Raw genomic sequence first — 20,605 nt, forward strand, 5'->3', positions numbered from 1 at the left:
CAAGTGTTCACTACCAAGCCTGGTTTCTGCAGTGTGGCAAACTGACCCAGAACTTCATCCATGCTAAGCAAACACTCTACCAACCAAGCCAGATCCTAGCCTGATATTTGCTATAAATCTATTCATAGTTAATGTTGGGCCATCTTTAGCTATATACAAAAATACCATGTCTTCAAAACTGTTTTGCCGAATATCAGATTGATTTTATAGAAAACACAGTTTAACTCAAACCTCATATGGAAACAATGCTTTGTTTATATTTGGTAGTGTATGTGGTGGTGGTAAAGAATAGATCCATTTTTCTTTCAACAACATTAAATAGGATTGTGTAGTTTGACTCATACTTAATAACAAGATGAAAGTGTCTTGAAACTAGGCTGAAAGAGGAATATTGTAAAGGGGGAAGAGAATGCAGTTGTAACTCTGCACAAGCTGTTAGTTTGAGTGGTAGAGAGCAGTAGATACAAGGTCACTGGCCCGTTTGTAGACGGGCCCCCAGGCCAAAATGACAAGATCCCCAGGGTTCTCCCAATGGCAGAATCTGGTGCTTCATAGGCACACTTCTTTCCTTCACATTCCATAAAGACCTTTCTTAATGTCATATAGAGGTATATATAATAGATATGAATATATATGTTACAAATACTTAGGTCTCAAAATATAACCTTTGAGAATCACTGAACTTAGTTTCAACCCCAAGTTAATGTTTCGCGTTTCCAAGCAAGGCCACATTAATTTCCTGACTCATTTTGCAGCTGAGCTGAATGGAGGGGAACCCCAGAAACACCTGCCAGACACCTATTGCTTCCAGAATGATTTTATTGTAGATGCAAACACTTTTAGTGATGGTGAACTCCTACTAGATGGACACACAGCTTCTGCCTTGGCTTCCTTTTTAACAATTTGCCAGGGCCTTTCAGGTTCCTGGGACTCTAAGACATTCAATATCTGTCTGTAGTGGACATGCTCCACTCCACGATGGCTGTCTGTCTGTCTGTCTGCGGAATGCCCACTTCTAAGCACAGGCACTGTCTTTGCTACTGTTGCCTCATCTCACAAGAACCAAGAGGTACCAGAAACACGCCCCAAATCTCACTCTAAGAGCAGCTTCTTGTTGATGAAAAGATCAAGATGCTGTCTGGTCCCACCAGCACCAAAGGACTCCAGGGACAGGGCCATTTACCAGCAAGCTGAAACTAGTTTGGGATTGTTTGGTTGACTGTGTCCTACTCTGCAACTGATTTGTTTGCTGCCAGGAGCCTATCTGAATCCTCCGTTTAAGATGTGAGATATACACACGTCTGTGATCCCGAATTTAGCAATATTTTTTTCTTTTTCAGGGGAATATGCAATGTTCTGGAACAACAAAAAATTCACTTTCTATCTTATTGTGTATAGTTCCTAATACCTTAACAAATGCCTTCTCTCTGGGTCAACCTAAGATGTAGGCAGTTTTAAATAGATAGATACACTCAACTCAGTAATTCTGAGTCTGAATCTAGCTGTCTGTCTTGCCTTCCACTTCACACACACACACACACACACACACACACACACACACACACGGTGGGTAAAGTCACTCTGTATGCTGTGAATGTGTTGCTCTGATTGGTTCATAAATAAAATGCTGATTTGCCAGTAGCCAAGCAGGAAGTATAGGTGGGATAAGCAGACAAGGAGAATTCTGGGAAGAGGAAGGCTGAGTCAGGAGTCGCCAGCAAGACACAGAGGAAGAAAGATGTGAAGGCAGAACTGAGAAAAGGTACCAAGCCATGTGGCTAAACATAAATAAGAATTATGGGTTAAGTTTAGTGTAAGAGCTAGTCAATAGTTAGCCTGAGTTAATGGCCATACAGTTTGTAAATAATATAAGCCTCTGTGTGTTTACTTGGGTCCGAGTGGCTGCAGGACTGAGATTTGTCCTGACCACGGGCCATCAGCTACACACACACACACACACACACACACACACACACACACACACACACGCATGATTGTGTCATGTGACAATCCAAGGTGAGAAATGAAATCGCTCCATCAAAATAGTTTTTCCTTTCTCTGTTATTCAAATGCTTCCTGAGGGACTGGCACTTACCAGAATAACTCCTACCCAGTCTTTGCAGGTAGTGTGCGCTGCAGACCCTTGCACACAGTCTGAGCTGGGGCTTGGAACCTCACCACAGGGTGGCTGCAGATGGTGAACCCTACACATGACAAGGTTAAGGCCAAGGTCCAAAGGAGCTAGAGGCACGGGAGAAGCCGGAGGTGGGAGTGGGGTGCAACCATCATTTACTTTATTGCTCTTTGTATATACCATGACAATTATGCCCTAAGACACTGGTCAGTCTAATTATGATTATCTGATAACATTATGATTATCTGATAACATTAAAATTATTTTTGAATTCAGGTACTTGGAAGAGGTCCCTTCTATAATCTCACCTCTCTTTAAAGGGGTTATGATCAATCCTATAATATCCAACATTGCCTAAATATTGTTATTGATGTAAAACTAACTCAACCACAGGAGGACCTTCTAGAAACAGGATTGACTCAGCTTGAGCTGTTTATTTTTAAAGACTTGCCAATTTCTGGGCTCGGAAGATCACCCGCGGGTCCTGAGTATTCTCCCCTCCCTCTGGGACCCCTCTATATGTATGTATACTGGTAGACTCATCTTCAACATCAGCCCACCTGAAGGACATAGGGATGTGAGCTGCTTGGGGTTCACCCTGCTTGCTTGTGAGATCTGGGAAGGATTCCTGAAAGCAGCAGGGGTTTCCTATTAATTAAACAGCCTTCCGGATGGTTCCAGAAGCTCAGGGAGGCCCATTGGGGGCTCCTCCCTGCAGTAAAAGGGCTGTTCCCTCAGCAGTGCTACACTTCAAACATCCCCCGGGGGCAGCTTGCCGAGAGCCTGTGGAAAGGTTCCTGTAGGGTGGAAATGAATCAACTCATTTTGCGTCTTCAAAGCCCTTTCAGGTTTATAAAATGGCCTAACAGGCAGAGTCCTCTTCCCCAATGGGCTAGGGAGACCTCCGGCTTCCTCCCTCCGCGGATCAATGGCCACGCTTTGCTTTGGCGATCCCTAGAGGCAGGTGGGTCCAGTGACTGTTAGCACGTGTTGATGTTTCTATGGAAAGGACCCCTGCTCCCCACCCTCCAGAGTAATGAGCCAAGTCCAGGGGCTTTCCGGCCCTCAGGAGCCTCGCCCTCCACTGGCAACACAGAAAGCAGGATTGTTGGAGTTGAGGCCCCGCAGATGGATTTCTCCCAGGCGCTCACTAGCTCACTGGTCGAGGAAGAGCTAACGATGAACTCGTTTGTCATAGCGCTTGGTTAGCCTAGGTTCCCATGTTCAGGCCCCATGAGCTTTGTAGGTAAAACACAAAGAGAATGACTAAGGAGAGAAATAACAACTTTAAAAAATACAGACCGTTTTTTTCTTAAAAATCTGATAGAGAGTCTGATAGTGGGAAAATGAGCCCAGGACAGCACATATTCTCCAAATTCAAGTGGTGGCTTCCCTGTCAGAAAGACCCATGGACCTTCTTCCTAAGGCAGCCCTTGATCACACCATTCCCAAAAGAGAATTTCTCTTCCATCAGAGGCTGGGGCTGAAGAAGCCGGGAGCCTGTGCACACCCAGGTGGCAACCCACATCCAGAAGTGACTAGGAAGGGCCTGGAAGACATTTTTTGGCCGATGTTGGAGTCTGCTTTATGGTTGATAGAGTTAGGTAATGAGAGAGAAGGCGGGTCTAAAGGTTTCCTAGGCTACATCAAACGCAAACTTTATCTCCTCCCGTCTCCCCTCCCCCTCCCATCTCTTTCTCCAACCCAAAGCCAGGCATTGAAGAACACAGTCACACCCGTTCATGTGATCTCCGGTGGATGACAGCTCTGAAGTCAGTGCCCCTGTGGCTGTAGACCCTGGCGGGCCTTTTGGCATCAACATTGCTTCCCAGAAGCTCCTCTCCATTTGGGTCACCTCGTCTAGAATTATCGGTCAACTGCCTTTGTGGATGGAGACAGACGGAAAGCTGGGGTCAGTGCTGGCCGGGACATAACTGTATTGCACCAGGTCCCAGCACAGCAGCAAATTGGGGTGCACCCAAGGGGTCCTTACAATATGGCCCTCTGTCAGAAACAAGTGAGCAGCGGGAGCTGCTAGGCTAGGTTCCCAGAGCCACACCCAGTTGAGTCCCTCCCCCCCCCCACTGTCTCCCAATCAAAGCATGGATCACTCCCTAAGGATGAGATGGTCACATGATGATATTTGACTGTGGCCTTTCGGGTACTGAGGAAGAGGGGGGTGGGAGAGAGGCTGACATTGAAGTTGCTGAAGCATCTGAGAAAGCATTATGATATTGGCAGAAGGGACCAGTGGCAATCCCAGGGAAGCTCTCCAAACTGACCCCAGAGACACTGACCCTAGATCTGGCCAGCAGGTGGGAAGATCAGCCGCCGAGTCCCTCCTCTTGCCAGGCTCCTGCGGGCCACGGCAGAAGGATGGCACTAATCTTAGAAGGTAGTAGGCTGGAGTTGAGTTCAGGGGTGCCAGCAAGGTGTGGCCTTATTTTTTTTCCTTTTAAATGTTTCCTCGAGGCAATGAGGAAGAAGTGTCTGGAGAGCTGAAGGCCTTTAGGAGAAGTAGAATTCCTCTGCTGCAGAACTGGCCAGACAGCTAGGCTCAGGATCGGCTGAGGCGCCTGGCGACGTCGGCGTAGGCCAGCTCGATCTCGCTGTCAGCCGCGCAGGTGTTGGTGAACTCGTCCCGTGCATAGGCATTCTTGAGGTACCGCCACAAGCCCGTCATCTCAGCCGGGAGGTCGTAGTTCCGGTATTTCTTAGCCACAATCTGAACAAAGATGACAAGATGGAGTTGGTGTGAAGGCAGGAAACAAATCATTAGGAGGGATTGGAGCCACCATTTCAGGAGTGGCTGTGCCTATCAGGCACATCTGCGTTCAGCACAGCTGGCTAGGAAGGAAAGAGGATGAATCTACTAAGAACTGCTGTGCGCAAGTTTGGCCTGAAGGCATGAACTTGTAATCCAAATACTCACAAGACTGAGGCAGGAGGATCTCAAATTAGATCAACTTTACACAAATTTGTCAGCCTGACACAAACCAGAGTCATCTGGGAGAAGGAACTTCATCTGGTTGCACTGTGGATGTGTCCGTGGGGCCATTCTCTTGATTGTTACTGGATGTTAGAGAGCCCAGCCCACCGTGGGTGGTGCCATCCCTAGGCAGGCGGGCCAGGACTATGTAAGAAAGGTAACTGAGTAAGCCAAGGGGAGCAAGCCAGTAAGTGGTGTTCCTCCTTGGCCTCTGCTTCAGGTCTTGCTGCTCTGACTTCCCTTTACGATGGACTGTGATGTGAAAGTGGAAGCCAAACGGACCCCCAAGTTGCCCTTGGTCTGGTTTTAACAGAGCAACAGAAAAGCGAACTAAAACACATATTCTGGGTTATCTTTATCCACTTGAAAAGAGCAGACATGCAACTAAAGAATCTATATTTGCATTTATATGTGTTATCTCTCTTCCAAGTTGTCCCACGGAGAGCACCGTCCCTGTTGCTGGGCCAGGAAAAGCCCACCCATGGAAGTTTAGACCAGGCTGTCAGTGAGTGTGGGCCACAGCCACTCAGCATCCTGGGATGGGGACAGACTTGACAGGAAGGGATGCAGGAGCGGGGGTGCCCAGAACTCTGGCGTCCCGAGGACCTTCATTGCTTACGCTCTCAATTTGCTGTTTCATATGAAAACAGTTAGCTCCCACCACCCAGATTAAATTTTGGCATCTGAGGCCAAACTGCCTTGGCTCCCCTTCATGCTCTCTGCACCACAGAGTTTTGCCAGGTCCCTGGATCTGATAAGCTGGATCAGCAGAAATCCAAGGAGACAGGAGTCCAGGCCCAGCCTTTGTTCCCTCCTAGGCCATCCTCCCTCTGATCCCCAGCTTCCCAGAGCTAGAAAGCCACTGAACTGTCTCCAAGGACAGGGGATTAACTTGGTCATTAGGGCTGGATGGATCTGAGGCATTTGGAGGATAGTGTAGAAGCCTGAGAGCGCCTTGTGTTTGCCTGCTTTGACAAAGGATGGATGCTTGGGTGAGTTGCCTGTACATGTCGGATAGAGGAGAGAAGGAAGGAAAGAAAGGGGAGCTAGGGAATTTGATCCACACCTCTCCTTTTAGGCACAAGAAAAATGAAATCCTAAAAGATCAAACGACTTGCCCTACTCTGCCCTGCTAGTTGGTGGCAGATGATGAATTAGACTTGGGTCTTCTGATCTTTCCATTATATCACGGTGACACTGTGTGACTGGGTGGGCACCACACATACCTAATGGTTCTGCTTATTCCTCTGGGACAGGAGAAGAAAGCGCAATATGGTGGGTGGGGTGTGTGACGACAATTAATGACTTCAAAGGGACACACTTGGCTGATCCTCCAAGGGATCTTTAGCTTGGCCCTGAGCCTAAAATGTCTTCATATTAAAGTGTTGTATTGGCCTGTGCTAGGAGCGTGTAATCCCCTCCACAGTTTTAGCTCTCATCCAGGACTGTGGGATGCTCACATGTGAATGACCACCTAAGTGACGTCACCACAAGCTGATGTGTTCTCTGATTGGAGGAGAGTATCGCTCAGTACTTCATCTAAAAGGAATAGATATACCCTGAACAATAGGCTCGCCTTCTCCTCATTGAGGGGCAGAAATTACGTGAACATCCTGAAAGACACATAGCAGCTGATCATATTACCTATAAGTTGGTATTTATTAAAGGGCCATCACACTTGGAAAAGGTCCTGTTTTCACAGAGATGATTGGCAGAAGGACATGGTAAGACATGGACAGGGTAAAAACCAGGGACTGTTTGGTCATAAGACCCTATTGTATGTTGCTTTAGTGTCTAGAGCGTGTCTAGAGTCCAGACAGTGAGCATCAAAAAGGATGGGGGTCAGGGTGGACTAAGGAGAGGGTTGACTCAGTAAAGTGTCTGCAAGCATGAGACCCTGAGGGCAGATTCCTAGTGCAACCCACAGACAGAAACAGGTGTGGCTGTGCACACTTAGAATCCTAGTGCTGGGATATGGACACAGGGGGGTCCCTAGAGCTCACTGGTCAGCTAGTCTAACCAAATTGGTGAACTCTGTGTTCACTGAGAGACTCTGCCTTAAAAGAATAAGGTGGAGAGGGATTGAGGAAGATACCCAGTGTTAACATGTAGCCTCCGTGTGCATATACTTAGATGTGTGTATGTGTGCACGTGTGTGCATGTGTGCACGTGTGTGCATGAGCACACACATGCACACGAGAGAGGAAGAGCAAGAGAGAAAGAGAGGTGTCTGTTTACAAAATTTGGGAGAATCCAAATGCTGTCTTCCAATTAGATAGAGGAACAGAACTGACCCATGTTGCTCTGGAGAACGTGCTTGAACTCCATGTAAGGAAGGATGCTTTAAGAATCAGAGCTGTGTGCAACAGTAAGATGGCGGGGGGACGCTCCTCATCACTCAGAAATGTGCCACCTCACTGCACAGAAGACTGTCACAGACACAGCAGGAAGTAGACTAGTGTGGGTTTGGAGGTTGCTTGAGATAACCCCTAAAATTTCCTCTTAAAAACTTCCAGACTGTGACTTTTGTATAGTTAAGGACGGGTGTACATGGTGCAGACGGGCAGTAAGTGCCCTGAGAGCAAGCGGGTACTCTCTGCTCCGCTCCTATGCAGCCTCTGCTCCTTCAGCCAATAGGGAGGGAAAATGACAGCTGGGTACCAGAGGGAGCGTCTACAGAGTCTGCGCAAAGAGATCTATGAGGTCCCACCTAATGCAGGTAGGAATGCATGGTGGGATAACTCCAGGACGAGGCTGTGACGCAACTGTGTGTACAGTGGCATTGCACTAATTATACAGTGAGCCCCTATAGTATAATAAGCAATTTCATGCCTTGCTGAGTCCCACAATAACCCTAGAGATAAACAACATGTGACTATTTCATAAATGAAAAGGAAAGCCCAAGGGCTGGAGAGATGGCTCAGTGGCTAAGAGCACTGGCTGCTCTTCCAGAGGACCCAAATTCAATTCCCAGCATCCACATGATAGCTCACAATCATCTGTAACTCCAGTTCCAGGGAATCTGATACCCTCTTCTGGCCTCCATGGGCATGGGGCACATATGTAGTGTACACGCATACATGTAGGTAAAATATTTTTTTTTCTAATTTAAGAAAATTGAATCTCAGAGAGGCTATTCACCCAGCAAGCAGGGCAGCTGATCTTGGGTCCCTAAAAGATCTGACTTCAGAGCCCAGAGTTGTCTTGGCTCCCAGGAGTTAGTTACTTCCCTTGATTCCTTCTCCCAGTTGGCTGGGCCTGAGATACGGACACTATCCATGCACAGACCTCTCTTACCTTGACCACATGCAGCTTCGGGAGCAGATTGCAGTCGGCCAGGGTCAGCTCATCCCCATCCAGAAACTTGCGCTGAGACCCTTTCTCATCCCCACGGGTGTTGGAATCAATCTCCTCTGGCAGAGGGGTGTTCAAGTAGTCATCCAGCTTCTGCAATGCCTTCGTCAAGCCTCTCTCAAGGGCTGGCATGGAAGAACAAAAGGAGGGTCAACTCCCCTCTCCCAAAACACAGCCGCAGGGACTGCAGAGTGGACCAGGTGGACGCTGAATCACCTGCCATCACTACTCTGCTGTTTCAACACACACAATGGAACCCCTAGTGGCTATGAACATGACTCAATCCGAGTGTACTAAATACCCTAAAAAGGCAAACCGTAGGGCTGGAGAGATGGCCAAATGGTCGCTGCTCTACCAGAACTGGAATTTGTTGCCCAGAACCCCTGCCAGGCAGCTCATGGCCACCAATAACCAGCTTTAGGGAATCTAACATCCTCTTCTGGCCTCTGTAGTTACTTGTGTGTATGCATGCATGTGCACATGCGCGTGCGCGCACACACGTAGAAATGAAATAAATTTGAAAAATTAGCCAAGAAGTAAACACTAGTTATTTCTTTGATTAAAACACCAGCCATTCCTTTAACTGATTAAATTCCTTTTACTTTGATTAAGATGTGTCTTCTATTAAGCAAAGAATTTCAGCAGCCAGAGCACATGCCGAATGTTCACAGAGCTTATCTCCAGCAGGTACATTAGGCAACTGCTATTTTCTTATTTTATCTATTTTTATTTTGTCAATGATTGAAAAAACACACACACTATAATTTTGTAGAAAGGGCTGATTAAGTGATTAAAAATGACACAGAAGTCCTAAGACAGGGCCAGCTTTGTGGTAGCATTAACTCTGACTAACCTAGCTGGAGAAGGGGAGGGGACCTTCAGGGGACAGGGCATAGGAATGAGAGCAGTCCTGTTTAGGGAGACTGGCAGAGGTGCAGTGGGTATCAGAGAGACACTGGAGGTTCATCTAGAGCGGACAGCTCACAGCAGTCCCAAGTGGCCAGGCCACTGCACCGGACAGGAGTGGCCATTGGCAATGTGCATGAAATTCCACTTGCATAGAGACCATCACCTGCCGCAGATGCAACTCAAAGAATGAACACCTAAAGGAAGACGAGATGGCAGAAGATGTTTATATTCCAATCCCAATGAATTAGCAGCTAATTCATCTAGCCACACACGAGCATAGAGCCCCTTAGTCACAGAGAGGTGACGTGGAAACTGGACACCTGAATAGACAGGGTCGCTGCAGAATAGATGGCCGGTTGGTCATTGACCACTGTCCCTGTGACGTCAGCCCTGCTCCTCGACACCCCCAACACCCAGACTCTGTTAGACATTGTGCTCCTGAGATCCCGGGAGTCCAGCTGATCCACATGGCCGCAGATACAAGGGGCATATGGCCATCCAGAGGAGAAACTGTGGGGTCTGCCCTCCTTTTCGTGGTTTCACAGATGTGCCTTCTGTAATTAGCCTCTCCCACGTACCTAACCCACTTTTGTCTGTTCATAGGAGGCCTTTTGTTGGAGACAGTGGAAGGACACCAGTGTGAGACAATGCCGCAGAACACTTCCTGGAATGTTTGGAAACCAGCTAGAGGCTGGCCGTTAGTGTCTCAATCCTCCCTTCTCCCTGGTGTGGCATTTGAACTCGTCTTCATCATCTGCTTTGTGTTTCCAGTTTGAGAGAACAGAGCAAGAGGGCTGGGAAGAATGCTTGAATTCCCTTCAGCGATTGTCTAGACTGCGATGGGATTAGCAGACTATTCAAGGGCTAAGGCAGAGGGTGGGCACTAGACAATACTTATTATGCTTTTCTCCCCAAAGCAATTGGGCTTCGTGCTGGGTTTGTTTGCTTGCTCAAATCCCTGTACTCCTTTCAGTGGCAGAGTAGGGCAAAGACCCAATCACAGCGGGAAAGGGAAAAAATAACACAGTATTCTAGTTTCATTTCTGTCGTCCTGCTACAACATCCTGATACAAGGCCATGTTGGGGAAGAAAGGGTGTATTTGGCACCCTACTAAATTGTAGATCATCTTTGTAGGGAAGTCACAGCTGGCCACACCACATCCATGGTCAAGAGCAGAGTGAAACAAATATTCCCTGGCTGCCATCTTGCCTGCTTGCTCTTTTATGCAGGTTTCCCCTGTCCTGTATAAGTCAGGCAGCTCCCCACACACTCTGCACCCCCCACCGCTGCCTAGGGAATGGTACCACCCACAATAAGCTAAAATCTCTTCATATCAATGGATAATCAATATAATTCCTGGTCAACCCAATCTAAATAAATCCTCAATTGAAACTCTCTTCCTAGGCAATTCTAGGTTGTGGCAAGTTGACATTTAAAAATGACCATGACACATGGTATACTTGCTAAATTTTGGTCGATTGATATCAATCAAGGGATACGAAGGAGTAGGAAAAGGGAAAGTAGACATTCCAAATCCTAACTCCAAATGTCTCTTGGAGAACTTGCTGACCAATAACAATGGATTTTGGCAAATGGATGTGAAGCAATGATGGAGATTTTGGGAGACTAGCTCTGGATGGATTCCAGCTATCTGTCAAATGAGCTCTTGAAATGGAAGGGGTAAAGTTTAATAACAGGTGTAGCTGCATCCGCTCCATTATGACTACAACATGACATACGACATGCACATGCTGAGCGTGCTCACGGCTTGTCGGTAACTTAACCTGCTCCTGTATATTCTTGGTCCAGAGTGTTGAGGTTGCAGTTTGTGTCAGTCATGATAGAAACATGAGATGAGAAACCAGAAAGAAGCCACATGAACTGCAGCTACCCTGGATTAGGATTTGGATTTTGCCTAAATACCTCACTATTGAGGTTATAGCTTCAAGGTCTCTTAACTGAAGAGCCCTCTCCAAGACCTTGGGCATGATTTTTTTTCACATCCCTGTTTAAGCTTATTGAATTAGCATTGGGCACCATAAATCCCACCTGTGCCCCTGGTCCTGGTACCTCTCCATGCTTGGAGGTAGCTCCTCAATGGCATTGAATGACAGTTTCCTCATCTCAGAAATGACAATGAAGATCTCCAGGTTCATGCATGGACCCTTTTAGGCTCACTCAACTCAGTACAGGGAGAGTTCCTGATGTGAGGACCCGGACTGTACCAGATCGGCCATTGCTTACCACTGTTATTTTGTGACTCAGTTTAGCAGCAATCCTTCTATCTGTGTGAATCCTCCCACACTCTCAAATCAGTATATTCTCAAACATTCCAAGATGCAACAGAGAATGTGAGATTCTGAGTAGCCTCAATTCTAAAGTCAAGTCCCATCCCTTGTATATTTAATACATAGCCATAACTATGTCCCCTGTGACTCCCCCGGCATCCTCGTTTGTGACAAACCGTGGAGAAAGAGATGATCAGAGGGAGACAGGGACACTGTACCCACATGCTGAAACACTCCAGGCTAACAGATCAGCAGTGACAGTACCAAGATACTCTCTTGCAGCCTTCTCCCTCCTGCCTGCCGACTCAGTCCTGAAGCCACAGGATTGAATGATTTCTTTTGGCTGATGGCATTTGGATCATGAAACCACTCACAGTGAACTTTCCACTCTGGTAAAATGGATAAAAAGAGATCAGGATGACAGGGGATAGTAGTGTGTGTGTGTGTGTGTGTGTGTGTGTGAGAGAGAGAGAGAGAGAGAGAGAGAGAGAGAGAGAGAGAGAGAGAGAGAGAGAGAGAGAGAGAGAGAGAGAGAAACCCTCAGAGACACAGGCTGGGGTCACAAACCTTAGGCAGGCTACAGCGCCCAGTGACCCATGATGACTAATGTTCCATGACCTTGATGGATACCCAATCTTTTAATTGCTCTGTCCCCCCCCCCCCTCTGCCTCTGCTCCCCATAAAGATTTATTTTGAACTACACACAAATGTGCTGGGTAAAATATGCAATGAGGAAAAAGGGGAAGAGTTCATAAATATTCTCAGGCATATGCAAACAATCTCAAATTTATTTTTCTCTCTCTCTTTTTTTTAAGGAGAGAAAAAAATCCACCCATTCCTTGATCGCTTCCAGATTCATTGAGGTTGCTATTACATAAGAGCCAATATTGTTTTCTCGTCATAGAGAAATAATGAGTTGGAAATGGCAATTTGAGCTAAGAAAATAATATAGTCTTACCAAGGCATGGGGGCTGGATGAGGAACGGGGAGCCAAGATTCTAATCCAGCCTCCAACAAGTTTCTGCAAGCATGGCTCAGCCCTGGTTTGCCAGCATCTGGGCCCAGCATGGGGAATGACCAGAGTGAAGCCAGAAGCACCTCTGGATCTCAGAATTCACACAGAGAGGGGCCAGTGTCCAGGGTGGTCTTTGAGAAGATGGAAAGTAGGTCTGGGCTCAGGAGCTTCGTAGGGTCTCCTGTGTATTTTTCTCTGTCACGTGTACTTGGAGAAGTACACATGTGTTATATACACTCACACAGACACATCCATATAAACATAAAAAAATCTTAAAAAAATAAATCGGGGGAAGAGATGGCTCAGTGGCTACCAGCACTGGCTGCTCTTGCAGAGGACCTGGATTCAAGTCTCAACACCCACACAGGGGCTAAGAAATGCCTATCACTGCAGTTCAGGTGATCCTCTGCCCCTTTCTGCCCTCCCCAGGCGTTGAGTGGGGGGCATAGACATATAGGCAGGCAAAGCACCCATACACATAACATAAAATCTAAATTTTTATTAAAAAAAGGAATCAAAGCCCACTTCTGACAAAGGTCTGCAGCCTAGATGGGTGTCTGTCCAACTATCCCACGGAAGAGAAGAGCGTGGCCGCTGGGTGCTGGCCCCATTCATTGCTCCAGGAAGGACCGTCCCCACAGGAAGGCAACACTCACTGTTTTCTGAAGGGACTCCTGAACCTAGCACTCTCTTGCCTGAACACATGAAGAGCCAAGAACTAGCATTTATTCTCACTGAACAGTTAAGAAAACTGAGTCACAGACATACCCAAGGCATGTCCACTTGGGCTAGGACATACATAGCTAGATTCCTGAAGCATTCAAGCCACTCCAGAGGTATCCATGAACATGTGCTTGGCTTAGTTACTATTTTTTTTTACATGCTTCCTTACAGGATCCCATTCCCTGAGCAATGGGAAAAGGACAATTTATTAATCTATTCTGGATTATAACCTAGTCTGATGTAATGGTCCCTCTGGAGAATTCTCAGTCTCTTTTGCATAGGAATGCTCCGTTTCTCAGACAGGCTGTCTCTCCCTTGCTCTTCTCCCTGCGTCAGTGGAGCTGGGGTGCGAGAGGACGCTCCTGTGACCTTGTGGCCCTGGGTGCGGGTGGGAGCCCATGCAAGTCTTGACTCTTCCTAGCACGACTGTGGAGATGCTGGCCCTAAAGGAAAGTTGTCTGTGGACAAGCAGAGGATTACACGGGTCTCTTAGACACATATCTAGGTGGTTGACTTCCTCTCTCACTTTTCCTTAATCCACCAATCCTCTAGGCTAATGGTTCTCAACCTCCCTAAAGCTACGACCCTTCAATACAGTGCTTCATGTTGTGGTGATCCCCAATCATAAAAGTATTTTCTTTGCTACATCATAACTGTAATTTTGCTACTTTTATGAATTGTATCTGATATGCAGACGGTCTTAGGTGACCCCCATGAAAGGGTTGTTTGACCCCCCCCAAGGGGTCGCAACCCACAGGTTCAGAACTGCTGCTCTAAGCCTCCCTTTCAGTTCTTCTACGTCAAATCGTCTACCAACTCCACAGCAGCAAGCCTCCTCACCCAGGGGCATGAGAAAGGCTGTCTGTACTCTGTGAGCTTTCCAGACAAGGTCCTTGATGGGTGAAAATTTAAAAGAGAGACTAGAATTTAGAAAAATCTCAAGAAAGCAAGTAGCTCTGTTGAATTCCAGAAGTTAAATATCAAATTGCTTTTTCCCTCTTAGAACTCTTGTTTAAAACGGGACTGGAGAGATGGCCCAATGGGCAAGGAGCTTGCCTTGAGTTTGGCTCATCAATAACCGTGCAAAACCAAGGTATGGCAGGCAGCATGTGTCTGTAACCCCACTGCGGCAGGGTGGAGATTAGTGGGTCTCCTGAGACACCTGACCAGGTAACCCAGGGGACACAGTGGAAGGGACTCTGGATCCAAGCATAAAGAGGACCAATAGAAGAAGATAGCCAAGGTTGACCTCTGGTCCCGCCCCCCCCCCCACAAACACTAACAGAGACAGAGAGAAAGAGACAGAGAGAGAACCTTCTTAAAATATTCTAATATCTAGAGATAAATACATATAGCTTTAATTAGAATACACTCAGAAATGTAAAGAAAAGCATATTTTCAAAATATTAGCTCTAATACACAAGCAAAACTTGGTTTTAAAAACTGAGACATTAGATCTCAAAACTTAAATCTCTCTCACTCTGCATGCCACTGTGAGTGCCAAGGGCTGGTCCACTGCCTCTGGGTACCTAGATGGTCTATCACATGCTACCTACTTCTCATATATCTCTGCCTCATTGCAAAAGGGAGCATCGCTTCTTTGTGCCCTGCCTTCCAACAAATTTGAGGACACATTTGCATCCTGCTATTAATGGTTGAGTTTAATTACAATCTCGATGCTTTAAGAGTCATCCAGAATGGTCTAGAAGAAGTTGTCTGGGAGTAAAGACAGAGGCCTTTACATCCTTCCTAAAAAGAAACAGACACCATGCCTGGGCCTGGGCCCAGTGCTGTGTAAGAAAAAGTGAAATGCTGTGGAGAAAGTTTCATGGAGAAAACTGAAATTCCTCCACGAAGGAACCAACACCTAGATACCGAGAAGTACTTGGAGAATTGACAGAAGTTTCTACTTTTCCTCCGAGCTCACGTGGATACAAAAGAAAAGGTACAAATATTCAGCTGCTGTTTGAAGGAGACCCAAGTGGGGGTCTCTAGCCATCATATTGTTGGAGGCAGAATAAAAACAGCCACACCTTGCTGACATTCAAGAGTTAAAAACATAAATGAGATTTTATGAATTAGATAAGGTAATGGAGACAAATAAAATCCAATGAGAAGAACTTGGCATCACCTCTCTGGTACCTGTGGGAGGAAGAAGCTTTTCTTCCCATGTCCTGCCAGTACATGAAGGGAGACAAAGTGGAGAAGCCGTATCGCTGAGAGCCAAGCATTCAGGAATCTGGGGCTGGGGCTTGAACACGGCCCTGAAGAGCTGTGAGGTAAGTGGTGTTGATACCACCACGCCAAGTGCACTTCTGAGGAAGTCAGAGATGCTGTGAGGAGATTTTTAGGTGTTCATCTGCCAGTGTGAGCCCTCCCTGTCCTCAGCATATGGAACCTCACATAAAGGTTTGTATTCATGTACAGGTTCAGGGAATTACCCAGTCAGGTTATCTGAGTGTGGGAGACCACACGGAGGTAAACTATAAGATAGGTAGACTGTGAGGTTTGGGTGCCCACAGGAAGACACAGCAGGTAAAGTGAAGTTGACTCGTGACTTCTCTGTCTCACAGTGAGAGAGCCCCTCACTGGGTCAGAGCTGGTACAGGATTCCAGAAGTCAGAAAGGGCCTTGCTTGGAGGAGTAGTGGCTTCCTTTGTTGTCTCTGGGCCTCTGGTTATGTTCACATATCACGGGTTTCCACAGAGGATAGAGAAAGAGAGCCTGGGTCAAGGGTGTCAGACCAGGCACCAGGCTGCCTTCCGAGGAATGACGACCACAGACGCCAACCCTCCGTGACATGTCACTCACAAGAAACTTGCTGTTACCAATAGATGTTTCCTGGCTGCTGTTGGAGCAACTTCCACATCTGGTGGAGAGTAGGACCTAAGACTTGTGGTCATTATTAGGACTGGAACTGAGCTCATGAGAGGATGGGGATACCGAGTGAACTAGAGGTCAACTCAAGGTAGAAGTTCAGTGGGAAGGAAGACCGAGAACACTAGAACCTCCTGGGCATGAGGAGGGAGAATCCTAGGGACCCTGGAGGATGACACTCACTTTCACACTGGAACCTACCATTGTCTGATCATCTCCTGGGACCATGCTGTCAGTGTTCAGCTTTCTTGAGAATTTGTGCCCAATCTTCCATCAGAACACCACCACTGGACACGACACAGCTGGTCAGCAAGGTGTGTGCCACCAAATCAACCCAGCTCTGGGAGACCCAGGCACACACCTGTGGGGAGCAATCCCCGGGCCTCCATTTCCAGACCCTGGCCGAAATAGAAATGGCAGGAAGACAAGCTGAAGCCAGATGCCATGGCCCTTACACCAGGTCCCCTGCTGCGCCCTGAAGGTGTGGCGGCGGCAGGCTAAGGGAAGAGCCCACAGTTCCTACTGCCAGGGGTGTGTGGTGTTTGCCCCGGAAAGGACTTCAGTCTTGGATGGAAGATAAAATGGTTCCTTACCCCACAGGCAGGATTCGAACCTTGTGACTGTGGTGATTAGGACACTGGACACTATGGGCGCCCTAAAGATTCACAGAGGGAACAGAACACTCGCAGATATGTCTCCAAGGAAGCCAGGGACTTCCATTTAAGGAAATCATTCTCTGGGAAGCTGCTTCCCTGAGCTTTATAAAGGAACCAGTTTTTCAAAAGGAATTTTCCCATTTAGCTCCACAGGTCAATTAATCATTAGCTAAATTAATTACGAGGATAATACCAAACAACACAGGTACACTGTTTTATTTAAAAGATGCGAGCCTTTGGCGATTTTTAGCTGTGTTTAAAGCATTGTTGTAGTGAGGAATTCAGGACAATTTTGGCATGCTGTTCATATGATACATTTTTGAAGGATGATATTGATGATATAGACAAGTTCCAGGTGCAGATATTTTTGTAAATCTCCTCAAAGCCACGGTACATTTGAAGAGGAAAAAAAAAGCCATTTGCTTCTTCAAATTTAGGGTTCCATACGATTTGTACCATGCAAGCTCCCCATGTGATTATCAGTGGGGGAGGAAGGGGAGGAGGGAGAGGGGGCGGCGGTTCATTCTGACGGGATATGTTCCTGATTAGTGGCAAGCACTGACGCCAGCCATGGGACGCTGGCGACCTCTTCTGGCCCGCCCTTGAACAGAGCGACCCTGACTTACTTCAGTAGGACCTTGCGTGTGTTTCCTATTAGGCTTCCCAGAAATAAACGGCTGTAAAATCCATCGTGCTAATAGAAGAAACGACATAAATGCTGACTGAAGCTGTTGATGCTGCCGGTCTCGTTCACGAGGCCGACCGAGTCGGGGAACACCTAAGGGATGAGTACAGCTACTTTACGAAAGGTGGATTTTTAAGCGTGGGGCCACAGATTAGGTTTAGCGTGGATGTTCAAACTTAAGGAGGGAGCTGGTCAGAGGCACTCTAATTCCATTGGTTATCTGCTCCTGTAGAGACCCGGGTTTTGTCTCACCTCTCTCTCACCACAAGCATTCCATGCTTGCTTCATCCTCAAATGGCCACATCTTTAAACAGAGACCTTCTCAGATGTGGGAACAGCCACCCGGTCACCACCCTTGCCTGGGTTGGGTAATTTTGTGAATATTCTACACAGTCTCTTCCAGTTGCCTATGGTCAGTATCCACTGTGTGCTGGCCTTGGTACCCCCTGCTGCCTTGTGGATGCTGGAGTCTGGGTGCGTGGTGGAGTTGAGCCTGCTGAGTGCATTCGGGTAGCACACATGGAAATCGTTCCATGAGGACATGCTGGCTCATGAACTGATTTGATCACCGTTTTCTAAGCATCTTACTCTTGTTTGAAAACCCGGTACCACACGCATTCTTAAACAATGGATAACTTCAAGTGTGGAACACACACAAGTCAAGAGCACAGACCGTGGGGCCGGCTGCTGGGTTGGTGACCCTGGCTCTGCCTTGTACAGGCAGGGGTGGGCTACTTGAAACTCCTGTGCCTCAGTGTCCTCATCTCCAGAGCGGAGATCACAACCTGGTGCACCCCTTCTGCTTGGTGGGCATTGTAATTGAGTCGCTGACTGGCCAGCAGTGTGTGTGTGTGTGTGTGTGTGTGTGTGTGTGTGTGTGTGTGTGTGTCATGGGAGGGTACTGGTGTCTGAGAATCAAGACATGCAGAAAAGCTGATCAAAGATGTGGGGGGGGGAGTGGCTCTCCCTCTGCTGGACAGATGTGCTTGACTCAGTTTCTCCTGGGAAGCCATCCTGGACGAACTCAAGCCCTTCTTACACTTAGTAAGTGACCACTTACTAAGTGTAAGAATGAATGGGGATTCTCATCTGGCCGTGCGTGTGTGCGTGCGTGCGTGCATGCGTGCGTGCGTGCATGTGTGCATGCATGAATGTGTGCGTGCATACCTGTGTACAGGTGCTAATGAAGGCCAGTTGTCAATACTGGGTGTCTTTCTCAGTCAGCCATTTTCTACCTTTTTTTTTTTTTTTTTTTGAGGCAGTGTCTCTCATCTAACCTGGAGCTTACCAACTGGCTAGATTAGCCAGCCATCCAGCCCCAGGAGTTTTCCTCCTCCGCGATGAAATTAGAAGTTTTAAAAGCGTGGGTGCCAGGGATCCGAATTCGGGTGTTTATGTCCACCAAGCAAGTACTCCAGCCTCTGAGCCATCTCCCGCAGTCCTCATCCGATCTGTTCTTTGTAACCCTTCTGCCACAGTCTGGCCTCAATAAGCCTTCCTCCTCCTCCTCACACCATGGGGCAGCCTGCAGGCTGTGACAGCTACTTCCACAGAACTCAGATACACTCCAGCTACACCCACCCTCACAGCCCCACCTGGCCCAGGGCAATTTCCTGGTGCCCCACCTTCCCCTGGGCAGTCGGGTCTGGGGACAGAATCTGCCCAGGGGGTTTTGGATGCATGACTCATAACCAGCGGCTGTGCCTTCCGAAGTTTGAGTTGGGAACACAGAAAATTCTGTTCCCTAAAGTCTAGCAGATTTTGTCAACCCCAAAGAGCATGGGAAATGATGTATCTTTTATGGCATGGCTGGATCAGATCTGTCAACATGGGGTGGGGATTACCTTAACTTGAAAGTGAATGATATGCAAGAATCCACTCGTCCCTTCTTTGTTACTAATAGAAAACAGAACCCATATTCTTCCCCTCTTAGGATAGCAGAGTGCTTGGTCAAAATGACGCACCTTCCCAGACTGCTGTCCTTTCAGGTAGATCTGGCTAATGAGACACAGTAGAAAGTGATCACTGGGCTCCTGGAAAAGACACGTCCACTAGCAAGTTGGAAATTCAGATGTAATGTCTGGAAGGAGAGTGACCGTCTTCACGGAATGAGGACAAAGACACACACTGAGGCCTGGGGAAATGGATCCGTGCATAAGAGAAGGAAAGACAGCAGGCGTTCTGCTCTGGGTTTGTGTGTGTGTGTGTGTGTGTGTGTGTGTGATATTGCACATACCTGCACACTCACAGACTTGTACCATAGAGCATGTGTACCAAATGCAAGCACATGTGCACACACACACACACACACACACACACACACACACACATACACACACACAGAGGCATGCACGCACACACACCACACATACACCCATGCATACACAAAGCTGCAGATCCAAGATGGAGAATCAGGAGCTCTGAGGACCCGAGTCCACCATTTCTTTTGGCCCCACAATATTTGCCTAAAACGCACTGTTCTTTTGACTTCTCGTTACATGAGAAAAGCAAACTCCCACGGAGAAGTAAACATCGAGAACGCTTGGGCCAGGGCACGGTGCACAGTAACCGGCTTCACAGGTCTCGCTGAGTCAAACAGAACAAACATTTGCTTTAGCTACTGTAGGTTATGTTTCTGTTACACATAGCAAAACACACCTTTTATCAATACGAGTAGGTTTTGCAGTATTTTGTTGTTCTATTTTTAATTCTAACACTTCGCACAGCAGCTGGAACTGAATGAATAGTGTGCGTGTGCGTGTGCGTGTGCGTGTGCGTGTGCGTGTGTGTGTGTGTGTATGTGTTTGTAGTATGTAGTATGTGGGGTAGGTATATCCACATATGTGTGCAGTTGTGCACATCCATGTACACACATGCAGAGGCCAGAACAGGATGCTTGGGGGTCCTTCTCTATCGCTTTCTGCTTTATTGCCTTGAGGCAGGGTCTCACACTCCCTTGAGTAGGCAGGCCAGC

General features: G+C 47.4%; 1 protein-coding gene across 1 annotated transcript in view; it reads right to left on the minus strand.

The window, feature by feature from the left end:
• Positions 1-249: 249 nt before the first annotated feature.
• Clic5 (chloride intracellular channel 5) overlaps positions 250-20,605 on the minus strand; it is a 97,838-nt gene continuing 77,482 nt past the window's right edge. The window contains exons 5-6 of the mRNA XM_006991503.4: positions 8,421-8,602; positions 250-4,859 (exon numbers count right to left, since the gene is read on the minus strand). Of these exons, the coding sequence (XP_006991565.1) occupies positions 4,692-4,859; positions 8,421-8,602 (350 nt within the window). The 3' untranslated portion in view covers positions 250-4,691. The remainder of the gene's footprint in view (positions 4,860-8,420; positions 8,603-20,605) is intronic.

The sequence above is a fragment of the Peromyscus maniculatus genome, chromosome 21 (genome assembly GCF_049852395.1).
Source record: "Peromyscus maniculatus bairdii isolate BWxNUB_F1_BW_parent chromosome 21, HU_Pman_BW_mat_3.1, whole genome shotgun sequence".
NCBI lineage: Eukaryota > Metazoa > Chordata > Mammalia > Rodentia > Cricetidae > Peromyscus > Peromyscus maniculatus.